General features: G+C 48.9%; 1 protein-coding gene across 1 annotated transcript; it reads right to left on the bottom strand.

Annotated features, from left to right (window-relative positions):
• Positions 1-4,718: 4,718 nt before the first annotated feature.
• Positions 4,719-9,057, bottom strand: LOC147975293 (uncharacterized). The gene is made up of 2 exons (XM_087520351.1): positions 8,083-9,057; positions 4,719-4,823 (listed from the first exon to the last, which is right to left on the bottom strand). Exons 1-2 carry the CDS (start codon positions 9,055-9,057, stop codon positions 4,719-4,721), a joined length of 1,080 nt encoding a protein of 359 aa, XP_087376477.1.
• Between the last annotated feature and the right edge of the window lie 9,331 nt (positions 9,058-18,388).

Here is an 18,388-nt window from a genome sequence, read left to right as displayed (position 1 = left end):
GAGGTGGTCGTGAGGCAGGTGGTGTCGAGGCCTTGGTATGAGAGGCCGCCTCCTGGGTACCCGCTGCCCTTGTACGCTCACGCTGACGATTCCGGAGGGAGGAGCAGTGAGCGGTGCCGCCCGTGCCAGGGCCATGGTCGCTGTGCCACGGAGGCGCACGCCATCGCCCCAGGGGTCCATGCTGCAGAGTCTTAGCGCGAGTTCGTGCTATGGGCGGCGATGCCCCTGAGCACCTGGATATGCCACCCACCGTTCTTCGCTGCCGAGGGGCTTTCGCGAACTTTGGCTGCAGCATGCCGACTGCAACGCCCCGGCGACTGGAGCGGAGATTGGAACCATTGCCTCCGGGAAGATCTTCATGACTCGAGGCTAGGTTGAGATTGCCCGAGTCTGCCGTGCGGAGGGCGCCCTCGCGATCCACTTCGAGTACGACGGCCCCTCCATGCTGTTCTTCAAGGTCTTCGACGAGGAAGGCCGCCGCCTAGAGTGCTGCCTTGAAGGAGGTCACCAGGGAGACATTGCGCCGGGCATGGGGCTCGCCACTGGTCTCGGCTGCAGCTCCTCTAGCGACAACGGCGACTCCTGGTGGTCCAGCGACTCTCCTGAGCTCTTGGAGTCTCCGGAGACGAGCGACGACAATTACATGCCCCCGAGCTCCCGCCGAGCCCGAAGCAGGGCCGCGGCATCCAGCCACCGTCGCCGTTGATCTGGATGGGGTTGGCGCCCTCCTCACACGGCCCACTGTTGATGATGGCGTCGGCGACACCTGGTGCGCGTAGATAGAACTCCTAGGAGTTCCTTCCCTTTGTTCCCTGCGAGGAATCAAGAAATGGGCCCCGTGAGGGTGTGTAAAGCGTCTGTAATGCCTTTTGTCAATATAGCCCCCGTTATGAAGGTTTGTGTGTGCATATCCTGCCGAGGCTCGGCCTCCCCTTTCCAGTCCTACGCCAGCTTGGTGCTCTACGCTGACAGGTCCCGGTCCCCAGGCAGGCTGCAGCCGTCGCTGGTATGCCAGGTTGCGTGCCGTGGTCAAGGCCAGGAGGTGAGTGGCCCGAGGTCCATTAAGAGCTCCTGAGGCGCGATGCTCAGGAGGTCCCCCTTAGCGTGCAAGCAGCTGTCTTAGAATGGGAAAGGAAGAAAACGTTGCCATAGCAGGGCAGTGAAGGGAGTGAGCGAGGGTCTCATGCCGCAAGTGACTGGTGGATCCAGAGCGAGAACTTATCTTTGGCTGTCTGGGGTCTGCTCCTCGGGTCGTGTCGGACTCGCTCGCCGGTCGCTGTAGTGTGGCTAGGTCTGGCCCGTGTGGGCCTCCCCCTCCCCTCCATGTCCTTCTTGGTGCTCTGCGTCCTCAGGTCCCGGCCGTCGAGTGAACTCAGCCGCCCCTGGTATGCCAGGTCGTGTGCCGTGGTCAAGGACAGGGGTGAGGGCTGGAGAGCCAGTAAGAGCTCCTGAGGCGCGATGCTCAGGAGCCCCCCTTTTAACGTGCAAGTGAATCGCATGAGAGGAGAGAGAGTCCGTGGTACCGCCTGCTGTGGCCCTCATGAAGTTCCTGCAAGATAGCACAAGGAAGGGCACCAGTTGCCGTGGTGATTGCTGGTTTTCTTCTGGTGCGTGAGTGGGGACTCCCTACTGCGGAGAGCCCCCGGGCATGTACAGCCCCGCCCTGACACATGGCTTGCACGGCAGGGCTAGACGAGATGTATCTGGGCGTCGTGAGCCAGCGCGGGACTCACAAGGCCCTACCTCAAGGCGGGTTGCGCCTGGTCTTGGTTCTTGTTTGCTGTCCTGGTCCTGCGAAATGGTTAGACAGCGCGAAGGGTCCTGAAGAAAGTAGGCCAGCGCGCGGCTCCCACGGTGGGTGACAATCAAGCAGGCGATAGTCATAGATAGATTAAGCATGGAAAGCAACCTAGCTCAGGTAAGTGCAAGGAAGATGCATGCCACCTAGTCCGAGCGGCTTGGGGATGATGCAGCCCGAGGGGCGCCCCCATCAGGGTAATCTACAGACATAAAAGGAAAGATACACACCACACGGACGGACCCACGCGACCTGGGAATGATGCAGCCCTGGGGGCGCTCCCAGCTGAGTGAACTTTGGAAAATGTCACCTGGCTGTGTTGATGAAGGATAGTTGAGGTAGCTGAAGGCGTGCGGCGAGAGGGCTGCCCCTCATGAGCCACCGGGGCCCTGAGCCTCGGGAGGCTCTGGGGGTCCGGGGGGTTCCTCGAGGACCGTCTTCATCTCTGTCAGCACCGCATGGTGCCTGGCCTCCTGAGCCGCCAGGATGCTCTGCAGGTTGCGCTGATAGGCGGCCGCCACGCTTGGCAGACCGAAGGGCATGCAAACGTAACTGTGAGGTGGGCCCTTGCAGCGTCCCACGCGCGAAGTCTAGAGAAGCTCTTGAGAGGCGGCCTGATTGAGCCCTGGAACGTCGATGTAGATGCGCAGCCCGACATCTTTGCCTAGATGGGGAGCTGCGCCTGGTGAGCAGCGGCTGCCGCACATGGCCCTCGCGTCTTGCAGTTCCTGAGCAGTCTTGGTGATGAACTCCTGAGCGGTGGGCACTCCTTGCCCTGTGTTCTCCTGAGGGAAACGTGCCGCGAAGCACACCTCCAAGTGGTGCCCAAGCGCCTCCCTCATGATGTTGGCAAAGTCTGAGGCCCTCTAAAAGAGAGCCCCTGAGCCCTGCCCGAGAGGGGCGCTGGGTGCGCTTCCCTATGTTATGGAGGGAGGCGCCCTAGGCGCGGACGTCGATCCTGATGAGGCGCCGCTTGCCTGAGGCCCTGCGTGACGCAGCTTCTTCTTCTTCTTGGAGGTGGCCTCAGGAGGGCGCTCGCCTTAACTGTTGGGGTCGTCGATTGCTGCAGCTTGGAAAGCACGCTTGAGGGAGCACACCACATCTCTTTCTTCGCACGGGACTGTGATGATTCCGCCGCTTCCCGACATCTTGAGGACATTGTAGCCGTGATGGGTCACCGCCATGAACTTGGCCAGGGCTGGATGCCCAAGGGTGGATGTAGGCGACGTCGAAGTCGATGAGTTCGGTGTGGTAGTTGTTGCGTTCTCCGAAGGTAACGGGGAGGCGGACCTGCCCGATCGGGGTAGTAGAGCCGTCGGTCACTCCTGAGAAAGGCTTGGTAGGCTGAAGCTGATCATATGGCACTTGGAGGTTGTCGAACGTGTCGACGGACAGGACATTGTGCCCCGTGCCGCTATCGATGAGGGTCTTGGTAACTTGCATGTTGTTGATGACTGGTGAACAGAGCATTGGGAGGACACCAACAGTGGCCGCGCAGTTGAGCTGATCTGCCGAACTGAAAGTGATGGGGCACCTGGACCATCTGAGTGGGCGTGTGGCCTCGAGCTTGGGGAGAACTGCATTCACTTCACGGGAAACTATTTGAAGATACGCTGCGAGGCTGGGGCTTGAGCTCCGCCCAAGATGCAGGAGACAACGCGTGGCTCCTAGAAGCCCCCAGCCCCCTCGTCTTGATGGTGGTCGTCATTCCTTCTGGGTGGTGGTGGTAATGGAGGAAGGCATGCGTTGCCTTGAGGACGAGCCTCACAAGGCTGGTCCCTCCAGGCGCCCTCGCGAGGTTGATCCTGCCAGCGGTCCTCACGAGGCCGGTCGTGCCACTCCTGACGCGGGCCACGTCATCCCAGCATCCGCCGCCACGTCCTCCTCCTCGGCCGTAGCCCCGGTCGCTGTGCTCAGGGCGTCGACCGAAGCGTCCTTCTTGAATGGCTCTAAGCTCTTGACAGTCGCTGGTGTTGTGGCTATGCAGGTTGTGGAAGGCGCAGAACAGTCGGCTGCCCTTGGATGACTCGGGCTGGTCTCTGACGCGCTTGGTGTCTGGCTCCGCCGCAAGCACGGCCGCTCCCATGCACTTCACGTCCTTGGCCTTGGTCTTTTTCTCCTCTGGGTCCGCAGCAGGGAGCTCGAGGAGGGAGAGGCGCCCCTCCTCAGCTCTTGCACACTTGGTTGCGTTGTTGAACAACTCCAGGGTCATGCACAGCTCTTCGTGAATGGCGAGCTCCTCCTTCATCTTGACATCGCGGACATCATCGGAGAACACTGAGATGATGGCCTCGTCGGTCAACTTGGGGATTTTGAGGCGCGCGCTGTTGAAACGCTGAATGTACTTTTGCACGGTCTCTCCTGGTTGTTGCTTGATGTGGCGCAGGTCACCCGCGACCGGGGGGCAGTCGCGAGTGCCCTGGAAGTTGGCAATGAAGCGGTTGCGCATCTCGTCCCAGGAGGAAATTGAGCATGGAGGCAGGTTCAGGAGCCAGGAGTGGGGGCCATCCTTGAGAGCCATGGGAAACCAGTTTTCCATGACTTTGTCATCGCCGTTGGCCACCTTGATGCTCAGCTCGTAGAGCTGCAGGAACTCCGCGGGGTCGGGGGTGTCGTCGTAGCGAGGGGGCAGATCTGGCTTGAACTTGCTCGGCTAGGCGACGCTACTCAGCTCGGGAGTGAAGGTGCGGCAGCCGGCCGTGGTCACCGGGGCCCGCCTTGGAGGTGGAGCTTGTCCTTGGCGCCCGCGCGCCGCTACGGCCAGCGGCGCAGGGCCTTGCTGCAGCAAACTATCCTGGCGCGGCAGAGCAAAGGAGTGGCGGAGCATTCTCCTGCGGTCGAGGGACTTCTTGACAGCTTCTTTCCTCACGCGCGGGCGCCGGATGCGGTGGGTCGCGCCGTGGAGCCGCATGCCTTGGCGCTAGGGCGCCGTCTTGGGGCAGAGGTGGTGGAGGTGCTTCATGAGCTGCGTCGCCCGTGGCTGGCGGAGGGCGAGGCAGAGAGTGGGACGGCGCAGCGGAGCCCCCTGTGGTGCGGACAAGCTCGGCGATGCGGTCAAGCTAGTCCTCGTAGAGGTCGTCGACCGAGCGGTAGCGCAGGAGCTCGTGCGCCATGAGGAGCGCGGCCCGTGCGTCCATGGGAACGCAACGAGCGTGAGACGACGAACCAGTGGGAGTCAGCGATGGAGTGGCGGTGCGGCCGTCCTGTCGCACTGAGGGGTGCAGCGAGGATGCTTGCTGCTCGTTCCCCGCCGGGCCAGTGGTGGCGTTGGCGGTAGGCGACGGAGAGCGACGGGGCGGCCCACTGACAGGGGCTATCTGAGCGACACAGGTGGCGTGGGCAGCCCGGCGCTCGGCACGGGCACGACGCGCGTCCGCCATGAGGACGATGAAGTGACTCGACACAGAGCGATGGAAGGGAAGCTTCGGCGCACCCCTACCTGGCGTGCCAAATGTCGGATCACGGGTTCCGGCAAAACCCTTAAGGTTCAAACACTAGGGTGCACGCGAAGATCTCGCCCCTATCGATCCGCGTCCTAACTTAGCCTAGATCTCACGAACTAACTCGACGAACTTGCAACACAAAGAACACGAGATTTATACTGGTTAGGGCCACCGTTGTGGTGTAATACCCTACTCCAGTGTGGTGGTGGTGGATTGCCTCTTGGGCTGAGGATGAACAGTACAAGGGGAAGAACAACCTCCTCAGGTTGAGGTGTTCTTGTGCTTGGTGCACTTGTGTGGCTAAGGATGGTCTTGATGATCTCTCTGCCTATAGTGGTGGCTAGTCCTATTTATAGAGGCCCTGGTCCTCTCCCTAAATATTGAGCGGGAAGGGAGCCAACAATGGCCAATTTGAAAGGGGACAGCTAGTACAAGCTATCCTGACAAAAGGTGGTCTTTGCCTGCCAAAGGTTCTGGCGGTGACGCCGTCTTGGGCTCCATGGTGACCTCCGTCTTGCCGTCCTTCTGGTCTTGGTCTCGTTGCACCAATATGGAAACCTTTGCTTGATGCCTCAGTACTCCGCGCCTGTGCATGCCCCCTTAGCACTAAAGAGGAAACAAGGACGCTGCACGCTGGCACCCGCCTGGCCTCGATCGTCAAGGCTTACGTCATAGAAACCTCATGAGGTTTGCCCAACCTTGAACTCTCCGCCCCTCATGAGCCGGCCTGACGAGGCTGCTCCTGAGGAGGTCTTGTGTTGTCCGCCCCGCGAGGCTTGGTCCCTCGCGAGGGTCTTGATTCCTTGTTGATGAAGATGGGCCGTACAGGCCTGCTAGCAAAGCCACGCCGTGGGCCGCAGGTAGGCAAGTCTGGGGACCCCCGTTCCCAGAACGCCGACAAAAAGTCTATATAAAACCATAAGCTTTGGTGACACTATCAATGCGTATATTCCAACTCCGAGAGGCTTGCACCGGTCCATAAATAGATCGCTGGAGCTTGCACACTTTGTTAGCACCTTTAGGATCGACAAAACCTTCTGATTGCATCATATACAACTCTTCTTTAAGAAATCCATTAAGGAATGCAGTTTGACATCCATTTGCCAAATTTCATAATCATAAAATGCGGCAATTGCTAACATGATTCGGACAGACTTAAGAATCGCTACGGGTGAGAAGGTCTCATCGTAGTCAACCCCTTGAACTTTTCGAAAACCTTTCGCAACAAGTCGAGCTTTATAGACAGTAACATTAGCGTTAGCGTCAGTCTTCTTCTTGAAGATCCATTTATTCTCTATGGCTTGCCGATCATCGGGCAAGTCAACCAAAGTCCACACTTTGTTCTAATACATGGATCCCATCTCAGATTTCATGGCTTCAAGCCTTTCACGGAATCTGGGATCATCATCGCTTCCTCATAGTTCGTAGGTTCGTCATGGTCAAGTAACATGACCTCCGGAACAGGATTATCGTACCACTCTGGTGTGGATCATACTCTGGTTGACCTACGAGGTTCGGTGGTAACTTGATCAGAAGTTTCATGATCATCATCATTAGCTTCCTCACTGATTGGTGTAGGAATCACTGGAACTGATTTCTGTGATGAACTACTTTCCAATAAGGGAGAAGGTACAATTACCTCACCAAGTTATACTTTCCTCCCACTCACTTCTTTTGACAGAAACTCCTTCTCTAGAAAGGATCCTTTCTTAGCAACGAATATCTTGCCTTCGGGTCTGTGATAGAAGGTGTACCCAACAGTCTCCTTTGGGTTTCCGATGAAGACACATTTCTCCGATTTGGGTTCGAGCTTATCAAGTTGAAGCTTTTTCAGATAAGCATCACGACCCCAAACTTTAAGAAACAACAGCTTAGGTTTCTTGCCAATCCACAGTTCATATGGTGTCGTCTCAACGGATTTAGATGGTGCCCTAATTAATGTGAATGCAGCCGTCTCTAAAGCATAACCCCAAAAGATAGTGGTAAATCAGTAAGAGACATCATAGATCGCACCATATCTAATAAAGTATGGTTACGACGTTCGGACACACCATTACACTGTGGTGTTCCAGGTGGCGTGAGTTGTGAAACTATTCCACATTGTTTCAAATGAAGACCAAACTCATAACTCAAATATTCACCTCCACAATCAGATCGTAGGAACTTTATTTTCTTGTTACGATGATTTTCCACTTCACTCTGAAATTCTTTGAACTTTTAAAATGTTTCAGACTTATGTTTCATCAAGTAGACATACCCATATCTTCTCAAATCATCTGTGAAGGTCAGAAAATAACGATACCCGCTGCGAGCCTCAACACTCATCGGACCGCATACATCAGTATGTATTATTTCCAACAAGTCAGTTGCTCGCTCCATTGTTCCGAAGAACGGAGTTTTAGTCATCTTGCCCATGAGGCTTGGTTCGCAAGCATCAAGTGATTCCAAAAGTCCATCTGCATGGAGTTTCTTCATGCGCTTTACACCAATATGACCTAAACGGCAGTGCCACAAATAAATTGCACTATCATTATTAACCGTGCATCTTTTGGCTTCAATAGTATGAATATGTGTATCACTACAATCAAGATTCAACAAAAATAGACCACTCATTAAGGGTGCATGACCATAGAAGATATTACTCATATAAATAGAACAACCATTATTATCTGATTTAAATGAATAACCGTCTCGCATCAAACAAGATCCATATATAATGTTCATGCTCAACGTTGGCACCAAATTATTTAGGTCTAAAACTAATCCCGACGGTAGATGTAGAGGTAGCGTGCCCACGGTGATCACATCGACTTTGGAACCATTTCCCACGCGCATCGTCACCTCATCCTTAGCCAACCTTCGTTTAATCCGTAGCCCTTGTTTTGAGTTGTAAATATGAGCTACAGAACCATTATCGAATACCCAGGTGCTACTATGAGCATTAGTAAGGTACACATCAATAACATGTATATCAAATATACCTTTCACTTTGCCATCCTTCTTATCCGCCAAATACTTGGGGCAGTTCCGATTCCAGTGACCAGTCCCTTTCCAGTAGAAGCACTCAATATTAGGCTTAGGTCCAGACTTGGGCTTCTTCACCTGAGCAGCAACTTGCTTGCCATTCTTCTTGAAATTCCCCTTCTTCCCTTTGCTCTTTTTCTTGAAACTAGTGGTCTTGTTAACCATCAACACTTGATGCTCCTTCTTGATTTCTACCTCCGCAGCCTTTAGCATCGCAAAGAGCTCGGGAATTGTCTTATCCATCCCTTGCATATTATAGTTAATCATGAAGCTTTTGTAGCTTGGTGGCAGTGATTGAAGAACTCTGTCAATGACAATATCATCAGGAAGATTAACTCCCAGTTGAGTCAAGTGGTTGTGGTACCCAGACATTCTGAGTATATGTTCACTAATAGAACTATTCTCCTCCATATTGCAGCTATAGAACTTATTGGAGACTTCATATCTCTCAATTTGGGTATTTGCTTGAAATATTAACTTCAACTCCCAGAACATCTCATATGCTCCATGACGTTCAAAACGTCTTTGAAGTCCCGATTCTAAGCCGTAAAGCATGGCACACTGAACTTTCGAGTAGTCATCAGCTTTGCTTTGCCAGACGTTCACAACATCCAGAGTTGCTCCTGCAGCGGGTCTTGCACCTAGCGGTGCTTCCAGGACGTAATTCTTCTGTGCAGCAATGAGGATAATCCTTAAGTTACGGACCCAGTCCGTGTAGTTTCTACCATCATCTTTCAACTTAGCTTTCTCTAGGAACGCATTAAAATTCAAGGGAACGGTAGCACGGGCCATTGATCTACAACAACATAGACATGCAAATACTATCAGGTACTAAGTTCATGATAAATTAAAGTTCAATTAATCATATCACTTAAGAATTCCCACTTAGATAGACATCCCTCCAGTCATCTCAATGATCACGTGATCCATATCAACTAAACCATGTCCGATCATCACGTGAGATGGAGTAGTTTTCAATGGTGAACATCACTACGTTGATCATATCTACTATATGATTCACGTTCGACCTTCCAGTCTCAGTGTTCCGAGGCCATATCTGCATATGCTAGGCTCGTCAAGTTTAACCCGAGTATTCTGCACGTGGAAAACTATCTTGCACCTGTTGTATGTGAACGTTCAGCTTATCACACCCGATCGTCACATGGTGTCTCAGCACGACGAACTATAGCAACGGTGCATACTCAGGGAGAACACTTGTACCTTGAAATTTAGTGAGGGATCGTCTTATAATGCTACCGCTGTACTAAGCAAAATAAGATGCATAAAGGATAAACATCACATGCAATCAATATATGTGACATGATATGGCCATCATAATCTTGTGCCTTTAATCTCCATCTCCAAAGCACCGTCATGATCTCCATCATCACCGGCTTGACACCTTGATCTCCATCGTAGCATCGTTGTCGTCTCGCCAACTATTGCTTCCACGACTATCGCTACCGCTTAGTAATAAAGTAAAGCAATTACACGGTGATTGCATTTCATACAATAAAGCGACAACCATAAGGCTCCTGCCAGTTGCTGATAACTTTTAAAAAACATGATCATCTCATACAACAATTTATATCTCATCATGTCTTGACCATATCACATCACAACATGCCCTGCAAAAACAAGTTAGATGTCCTCTACTTTGTTGTTGCAAGTTTTACGTGGCTGCTACGGGCTTCTAGTAAGAACCGTTCTTACCTACACATCAAAACCACAACGATTTTTTGTCAAGTGTGTTGTTTTAACCTTCAACAAGGACCGGCCATAGTCAAACTCGATTCAACTAAAGTTGGAGAAACAAACACCCGCCAGCCACCTGTGTGTGAAGCATGTTGGTAGAACCAATCTCATGAACGCGGTCATGTAATGTTGGTCCGGGCCACTTCATCCAACAATACCACTGAATCAAAGTAAGACGTTGGTGGTAAGCAGTATGACTATTATCACCCACAACTCTTTGTGTTCTACTCGTGCATATAACATCTACGCATAGACCTGGCTCGGATGCCACTATTGGGGAATGCAGTATCTCAAAAAATTACCTATGATCACGCAAGATCTATCTAGGAGATGCATAGCAACGAGAGGGGAGAGTGTGTCTACGTACCCTCGTAGACCGAAAGCGGAAGCATTTAGTAACACGGTTGATGTAGTCGAACGTGTTCACGATTCAACCGACCCTAGCACCGAATGTATGGCACCTCTGTGTTTAGCACACGTTCAGCACAATAATTTCCCTCGAGCTCTTGATCTAGTTGAGGACGAGGGAGAGTTCCGTCAGCACGACGGCGTAGCGACGGTGATGATGAAGTTACAGGCGCAGTGCTTCGCCTAAGATCTACGACGATATGATCGAGGTGGTAAACTATGGAGGGGGGCACCGCACACGACTAAGAGATTGTCTGTTGTGCCTTTGGGGTTCCCCCTGCCTCCGTATATAAAGGGCGGGAGGAGAGGAGGCCGACCCCCAAGGCGCGCGCCAAGTGTGGTGAGTCCTACTAATATTCCCCTTTCCTTTTTTTCCTTTTTACGGAGTAGAAAAGGGGGAAAGAGAGAAGGAGTAGGAGAGGGAAAGGGGGGCACCTCCTTGGCCGGCTCTCTCTCCTCTACTAAGGCCCATGATGGCCCATTAACTTCCGGGGGGGGGGGTTCCGGTAACCCCCGGTACTCCGAAACTTCCCGAAACCATTCTGGTGTCTGAATGCAACCTTCCAATATAAGAATCTTTAGCTCTCGACCATTTCGAGACTCCTCGTCATGTCTATGATCTCATCAGGGACTCCGAACAAACTTCGGTCATCACACATAACTCATAATACAAATCGTCATCGAATGTTAAGCGTGCGGACCCTACGGGTTCGAGAACTATGTAGACATGACTGAGACACATCTCCAGTCAATAACCAATAGCGGAACCTGAATGCTCATATTGGCTCCTACATATTCTACGAAGATCTTTATCTGTCAAACCGCATAACAACATACGTCATTCCCTTTGTCATCGGTATGTTACTTGCCCGAGATTCGGTGGTCGGTATCCACATACCTAGTTCAATCTCGTTACCTGCAAGTATCTTTACTCGTTATGTAATGCATCATCCCGTAACTAACTCATTAGTCACATTGCTTGCAAGGCTTATAGTGATGTGCATTATCGAGAGGGCCCAGAGATACCTCTCCGATACATGGAGTGACAAATCCTAATATCGATCTATGCCAACTCAAAAAACACTATCGGAGACACCTGTACAACATATTTATAATCACCCAGTTACGTTGTGACGTTTGATAGCACATAAGGTGTTCCTCCGGTATTCAGGAGTTGCATAATCTCATAGTCAGATGAACATGTATAAGTCATGAAGAAAGCAATAGCAATAAAACTAAACGATCATTATGCTAAGCAAACTGATGGGTCTTGTCCATCACATCATTCTCTAATGATGTGATCATGTTCATCAAATGACAACACATGTCTATGGTCAGGAAACTTAACCATCTTCGATTAACGAGCTAGTCTAGTAGAGGCACACTAGGGACATACTGTTTGCCTATGTATTCACACCTGTACTAATTTTTCGATTAATACAATTCTAGCATGAATAATGAACATTTATCATGATATATGGAAATATAAATAACAACTTTATTATTGCCTCTAGGGCATATTTCTTTCATTCATGGCAAGAGGCACAAAGGTATACTCAGGCGATGCTTACTTTCAGACCTCTAGTGAAGATGACTCTGATTTTGAATCCAAACCCAACTATAAGACACTTGCTAAAATTGCAAGTGAGCAACAAACTGCTATGGAAATGAATCGAACTCAATCCTTAATCAAAGACACAAAAAATCTTCGAGTTAACTATGAGGAACTTGAAAGTCATCATGAAACCCTCACAGCTGATCGTGAGAAGCTTTCCTATGATTATCTTGAAAGAAAGCAAGATCTAGAAAAACTGAGAGTGTCTCATGATGATTTTCAAACAGAAAACGATTCACTACTCGCTCAACAGATCAGTACCACTCAGGAAGAGTTTGTGCCACCTTACTTAAAATTTCTTGAGAGTGATAATACTATCTCTATTGTTGAATGTTCAAATGCTTCTGAGATTGCAATATCTTCAACTTCTGATGTGGTAACTAACCGCTCTTCTAAGGATGCCACTACTATTGTTGATGAGAATGCTAGGTTGAAGACATTGCTTGAAACAGGCATATACAAAAGCCTCAAAGGGCATCAGACGCTATGTGATGTCCTCAAGAAGCAAACTCTGAACCAAAACCTTGGGAAAGAGGGTGTTGGTTTCGAGAGGAAAATCAATGTTGATGGGTAGTACTGGAAGCCTGAGCAGTACCCCAAACCACATGGGTTGCTGCAAAGGGCCCTTTAGTGGATCCATCCACCTTATCTGGTTTTAACTATGCTAATCCTATCATCATTGATGAGTCATTTGACTCCAACTATAAACTATTCAAAAACTAGAATGGTGAAGTGTTCCCAGGTTTATTGGAAATAACTATAGGAATGGGTCCCCTATGAAGAAGATCTTGGTTCCTAAAAGTCGTTTTGAGAAGCTTCCCATGAATGTCATCAGGACATCACTAAGGAAGAATACAAACTGTAGGATCGAAAGTAGGTCTAGAGGGGGGTGATTAGACTACTTGACCAAATAAAAATCTAGCCTTTTCCCAATTTTAAGTCTTGGCAGATTTTAGCAACTTAGCACAGGTCAAGCAATCAACCTACACATGCAATTATAAGAGTGTATCAGTGAAAAGTAAAACATTGCATATGAAGGTAAAGGGAAGGGTTTGGAGAAGGCAAACGCAATGTAGACACGGAGATTTTTGGCGTGGTTCCGATAGGTGGTGCTATCATACATCCATGTTGATGGAGACTTCAACCCACGAAGGGTAACGGTTGCGCGAGTCCATGGAGGGCTCCACCCACGAAGGTTCCATGAAGAAGAAACCTTGTCTATCCCACCATGGCCATCGCCCACAAAGGACTTGCTTCACTCGGGTATATCTTCATGAAGTAGGCGATCTACTTGCCCTTACAAACTCCTTGGTTCAACTCCACAATCTTGTCAGAGGCTCCCAAGTGACACCTAACCAATCTAGGAGACACCACTCTCCAAAAGGTAATAGATGATGTGTTGATGATGAACTCCTTGCTCTTGTGCTTCAAATGATGGTCTCCCCAACACTCAACTCTCTCTCACAGATTTGGCTATGGTGAAAAGATGATTTGAGTGGAAAGCAACTTGGGGAGGGCTAGAGATCAAGATTCTTGTGGTTGGATTGGAATGTCTTGGTCTCAACACATGAGTAGGTGGTTCTCTCTCAAAAAATGAGTAGCGGAAGTGTAGGCATGTTCTGATGGATCTCTCTTGAATAGAGAAGGGGGTGGATGGGTATATATAGCCTCCACACAAAATCCAACCGTTACACACAATTGACCCAACTCGGCCAGACCAAATAGAAGAACTCGGTGAGGCTGATTCAGTTCAAAATGTGAACGTTAGGAATCTCGATGGGACCGACATGATCAAGTTGGTGGGACCAATGTGCTAGGGCTAGGGCAAAACCTCATCTCGCTGTGACCGATTGCATGAACTCGGTGAGACCGATTTCAGCAATGAGTTAACAAAGAGTTGGTCAGGCAAACTCGGTGGGACTGATCTCTCATTGGTAAGACCGAAACGTTATGAAGGGAAATAGAGAGTTTGCAATGCCATCTCGGTGAGATCAAGATCCATATCGATGAGCGCGATTTGTCTAGGGTTTTTGGCAGTGGCTATGTCAAAAGAACTCGGTGGCGCCTGATCGATCGAATCGCTAGGGTCAAGTTTGACTTTGGGTTTTGGACATATTTGGAAATGAGAAAGTGGCTGAGGGTTATGGAGCAATATCACTAAGCACTTTAAGAAAGTAGACCATTAAGCAACACCTCATCCCCTTTTAATAGTATTGGCTTTCCTATGGACTCAATGTGATCTTGGATCACTAAAATGAAAATGAAGAGTCTTGAGCTTTTGCTAATCTTTGTCCTTAGCATTTTGAGGGTCCACATCTCTAATCCATGCCATGCCATGCCAACCATTGAGCTTTCTGAAATATTTAACTTGAATGGATATTAGTTCAATGAGCTATATGTTGTTATGAATTACCAAAACCACCCGGGGATTAGTTGCACTTTCAATCTCCCCATTTTTGGTAATTGGTGACAACATATAGATCAAAGCTTCGAAAAATGATAATATGAATGAAGTAGATCGTCGCTTTGAGAACTATGTGATAAGCGAGAGCTCCCCCTAAATTTGTGCATTATTTAAAATCTTCTTTTGAATGCAAATGCACAATCGATTAGGATCATGGGTCACTCTTCCATGTCACATACATCTTGGTGGAGCGCTCAAAATGATAAGATATAAAGAGCATGCACTCATCACAAAGGGAAACATGATTGATCATACACAAGTATCAAGATATCATCGTTCAAGCACACATTAAAGTATAAGATGATCAAACACATGATCACAAGGGTATCTCACAAACAAGCATAGATATAGTAGCATAGGAAACAAACGAGCAAACAATCAAAGCAAATGATCAAAGTAGCAAGAGAGGCAACAAAAGGCAAAACACACACTCTCTTGAAGCCTTATGATCTATACACTTTCTCCCCCTTTGGCAACAAGTTACCAAAAATCTCAAAAATGCATAGTGCTATGCGGCACTCTAGGCATGATCTCCGGGATCTCCTGAAGAGGTCTTCTGGTGGTTGCTCCCATGTGCATAGATGGCGTGGAGAGGAGTCCGTCTACAAAAGCTTTAGCTGACGTCTGTGGAGCTGGAGGAGTTGAAACTGAAGGTGCAACAGTGGTAGGTGCTGTAGGTGCTGAGAGTGTAGTCCTCGTGTCACTAACTACTGGCACTGCTGAAGACCTCTGTGCCCTTGGCACATGCTGAAAAGTGTCGGTGGTAGGTCTGTCATTCCTGTCTTCAATCTCTTCCTGGAGCTTCTCCACAGTAGTCCGGATCTTTGTGACCTTCACATCTAGATCATGGAATTTGCTCTCAATGGTCCTCTCAAGACTTTCTTGATTCTGAGTCAGAGTGGCCAAGCCCTTCTCAATCCTTACAGTAGCCTCAAGCAGGTAACTGAGTTGATCTTGCTTGGTCTTGAGCATCACTTGTGAAGCATCTGGTATAGTAGCTGCCCTTGCTCAGCCTTTGCTCTCTCTCTCTCTCTTCTCCTGGGCTTTTGCACTGGTTGGATGAGATTCATACATGACAATCTCATTGTCTTCAAATTCTGGCCTCAGGGAAAGATGCTCTTTATCAATAAGACATGTCCCTATCCCCATCTTAGAGTTGATTAGCATCTGTATGTGAGGGGCATATCCACACGATCTTTTCTGATTAGCTGCAGTTCTCTTCACTATTTCAACTATTAAGCTCATCACGTTGAACTTCTCTCGCACATCTAACATATGGAGCAAGTTGATGGAGTGACCACGGATCATCCTATGATCTCCTGACTTGGGCAACCGAGTGTGCCTCAAGATGGTGTTGATGGTGGTCAAACCTGCCAGCAGATAGTATATGGACCCAAGCTTGTGAGTCTCCAAGGCAGCATCTGGAATGGTCTTGTACATGTGTGCCATGGAGTTGTGATCTTTCCTTGGCTTGGCATATACATCCGTGTCATCTTCATCTTCCTCGGGGGCATTGATCAACTTGGCCCATTCAGCAATTGAAGATTGATACCTTGTTCCTTATGTCATCCAGACTATTTTGTCATCTAGATAGAAATGAGAAGTGTAGTAGAATTTCATAATCATTTCATCATTCTATTTTGTCAATTTTTGACCAACAAACTTGTCGACTCCATTCATCCTAAAGTTCTCATGCCCTGGGAAGTAGTCCTCATTGTCATGAACGTATGTCCAATCAACCCATCTCATATCAATCACAATAGGCTTCTTGTCTAGCAAGACAGTCTCATAGAAGTCATGTTGTTCCTTGGTGTGGAAACGATAATCTACAACAGTTCTTCTCCTGGTGGCCTAGTGATCAGTCTGTCTCCACAGTCTCAGACCTGCATACTTTCTTTCCTTCATGTTCTCAGCAACAGGGTGATCATCACTATGATCAGGGATCTTTGGCTTTAACTTTCTGAGCACTTGTGGCTCCTCATCTTCTTGAACTTCAGGCACTGTCGCCTTATTCTTCTCAGCAGCAGAAATGTTCCTAGTGGATCTCTTGGGTGCAGAAGGTTTAGGAAGTTTAAGCCCTTGACGGATCAGTGGCTCCGAGTGCTCCTCACCCGGAGGGTTCGAATTTGACTTGATCAGACTTTGTGATGTAGCATGAATAGAGTTTGAGACGAGAAAATCATAGATAGCTAGAGGGAGTTCTTAGGAATTCTTGTCCATCCATTTGGCAAATAGAAAGACCAAACAATCAAAGAAACAAACGGATGTCCTCGAATGGAGAAAATTATGCAACCAACATGCTCAATCAATAAGATAGCAGATGAAATATGTGCAAAGCATGCACAAACACTCTAGCATATATCAAACAATTGGCAATGACTAGGTCATCTATATATGAGTATATTGACTGAGGAGTCAAATGAGAATATTTGATCATCGGTCATACTCATCGTTTAAGCACAAGTGGGGTTACCACTTTTACATAAAGCTTTGTTGTGTCCACACCATTAGAGTTGCTTTAGCTCAATTCTTAGAGCAAAGCTCCCCTAGATGTGATATCCCCCCTAAGAGGGATGAACTAACCTTGGGTTTTGTCGATGATGACTTCATGTAGTTGTTGAAGATGTAGATGCTCAATGTTTATGTAGATCATTTGGAGCAACCCATTTGAGTGAGTTGCACTTTCAATACCTACATGGGTTAGTCCCACAAGGAACATATAAGGATATCCATAGACATAGAGTGAAATATACATATGATGATGTCCATGAAAACATTAGGTTACCTTGTCCCTTGTCTTACCAACAAGAGGGTTTGTGACTCCTTCAACTAGTGCAAGATATGGAAGTTCATTGCACTTGTCCTTGCCAAAATGAATATGCACTACAAAAAATAAACTTCCGTGATGATACGTGTTTGTCACAGTAGGTCACGTTTTCTGTCATGCATGTACATCCATGACGATTTTATGACAGAATCAAGATAGTCATACCTGTGCTGTCATAGAAGTGTTCCATGACATTACCAAAATTATCATCACGGAAGTGTCCACTTCCATGACGATAAATCCCGCGTCATAGAAGTGCTTTCGTCAAGGGTGACCGACACGTGGCATCGACCATAAGGGGTCGCCATTAAGCTATCGGGTCCGGTTTTGGATCCGATAACCCGTTAACAGCCTGGACCAATGGGGATTTAATGGGGATTTTCCACCTGTAAAATTATCATTGGCCTGAGAAAACGCGTGTTTGCTCACCGATGGGACAGATGTCATCCACTCATTGGACGCCTATGATACGTCGACATGTGGCACGACCCAACAGAGGCCCATTCCAGTGAAAAGGCCGGCCCAGCTAAAGGCACACCATGTTTTTTCAGACACTAGTGGGCTGGCCCGTTAACAGCCTGCCACGTTTTGGGCCAAATTGAGGCCCATAGAAGATCAGGACCATTCACAGCCTGTCGTGTTTTGGGCCATATTACGGCCCATATCGGAGCAGGCCCGTTAACATGCCACCGTTCTTTTGGGCCCATTCTAAGACAGGTTTGTATTTCATCCTGTTAAATGCCCATTAACTAGTTCGGTCCGATAATAGTTTCGGCCTATTAGCGGCCCATGGTGCATCTGGGACGTTGTCGGCCCGGCTTAACTTTAGGCCCTTTAACGTCCCATGCAAAAACTGGGCTATTTCTTGTCCGAAGTAACTTTAGGCCTCTTAACGGCTCGTGGTCTTCGTGGATAAATTTCAGCCCAACAGGCCTATCGGCCTGTTAATGGCCCGTGGAACAGTTGGGCCTAATTACAGCCCGCGTTGAATCAGGCCTGCTTACAGCCCATCTGATATTGGCTTGTGACACTTTTAGGCCTATGGCCCGCGTGG

Source organism: Triticum urartu, chromosome 4A, assembly GCF_056163025.1.
Source record: "Triticum urartu cultivar PI428250 chromosome 4A, HENAU_Tu73, whole genome shotgun sequence".
Taxonomy (NCBI): domain Eukaryota; kingdom Viridiplantae; phylum Streptophyta; class Magnoliopsida; order Poales; family Poaceae; genus Triticum; species Triticum urartu.
Note: the sequence above shows the minus strand (reverse complement) of the source record. Positions and strands in the feature narration are given on the sequence as shown.

What these genes read in the sequence shown, in the direction of transcription:
- LOC147975293 (XM_087520351.1), bottom strand. Translation starts at nt 9,057, where the DNA reads ATGGCCCGTGCTACCGTTCCCTTGAATTTTAATGCGTTCCTAGAGAAA. An exon ending in GAAGGTTGGCTAAGGATGAG is followed by an intron (nt 4,824 to 8,082) that starts GTGACGATGCGC and finishes TCCGCACCACAG; the next exon opens with GGGGCTCCGCTGCGCCGTCC.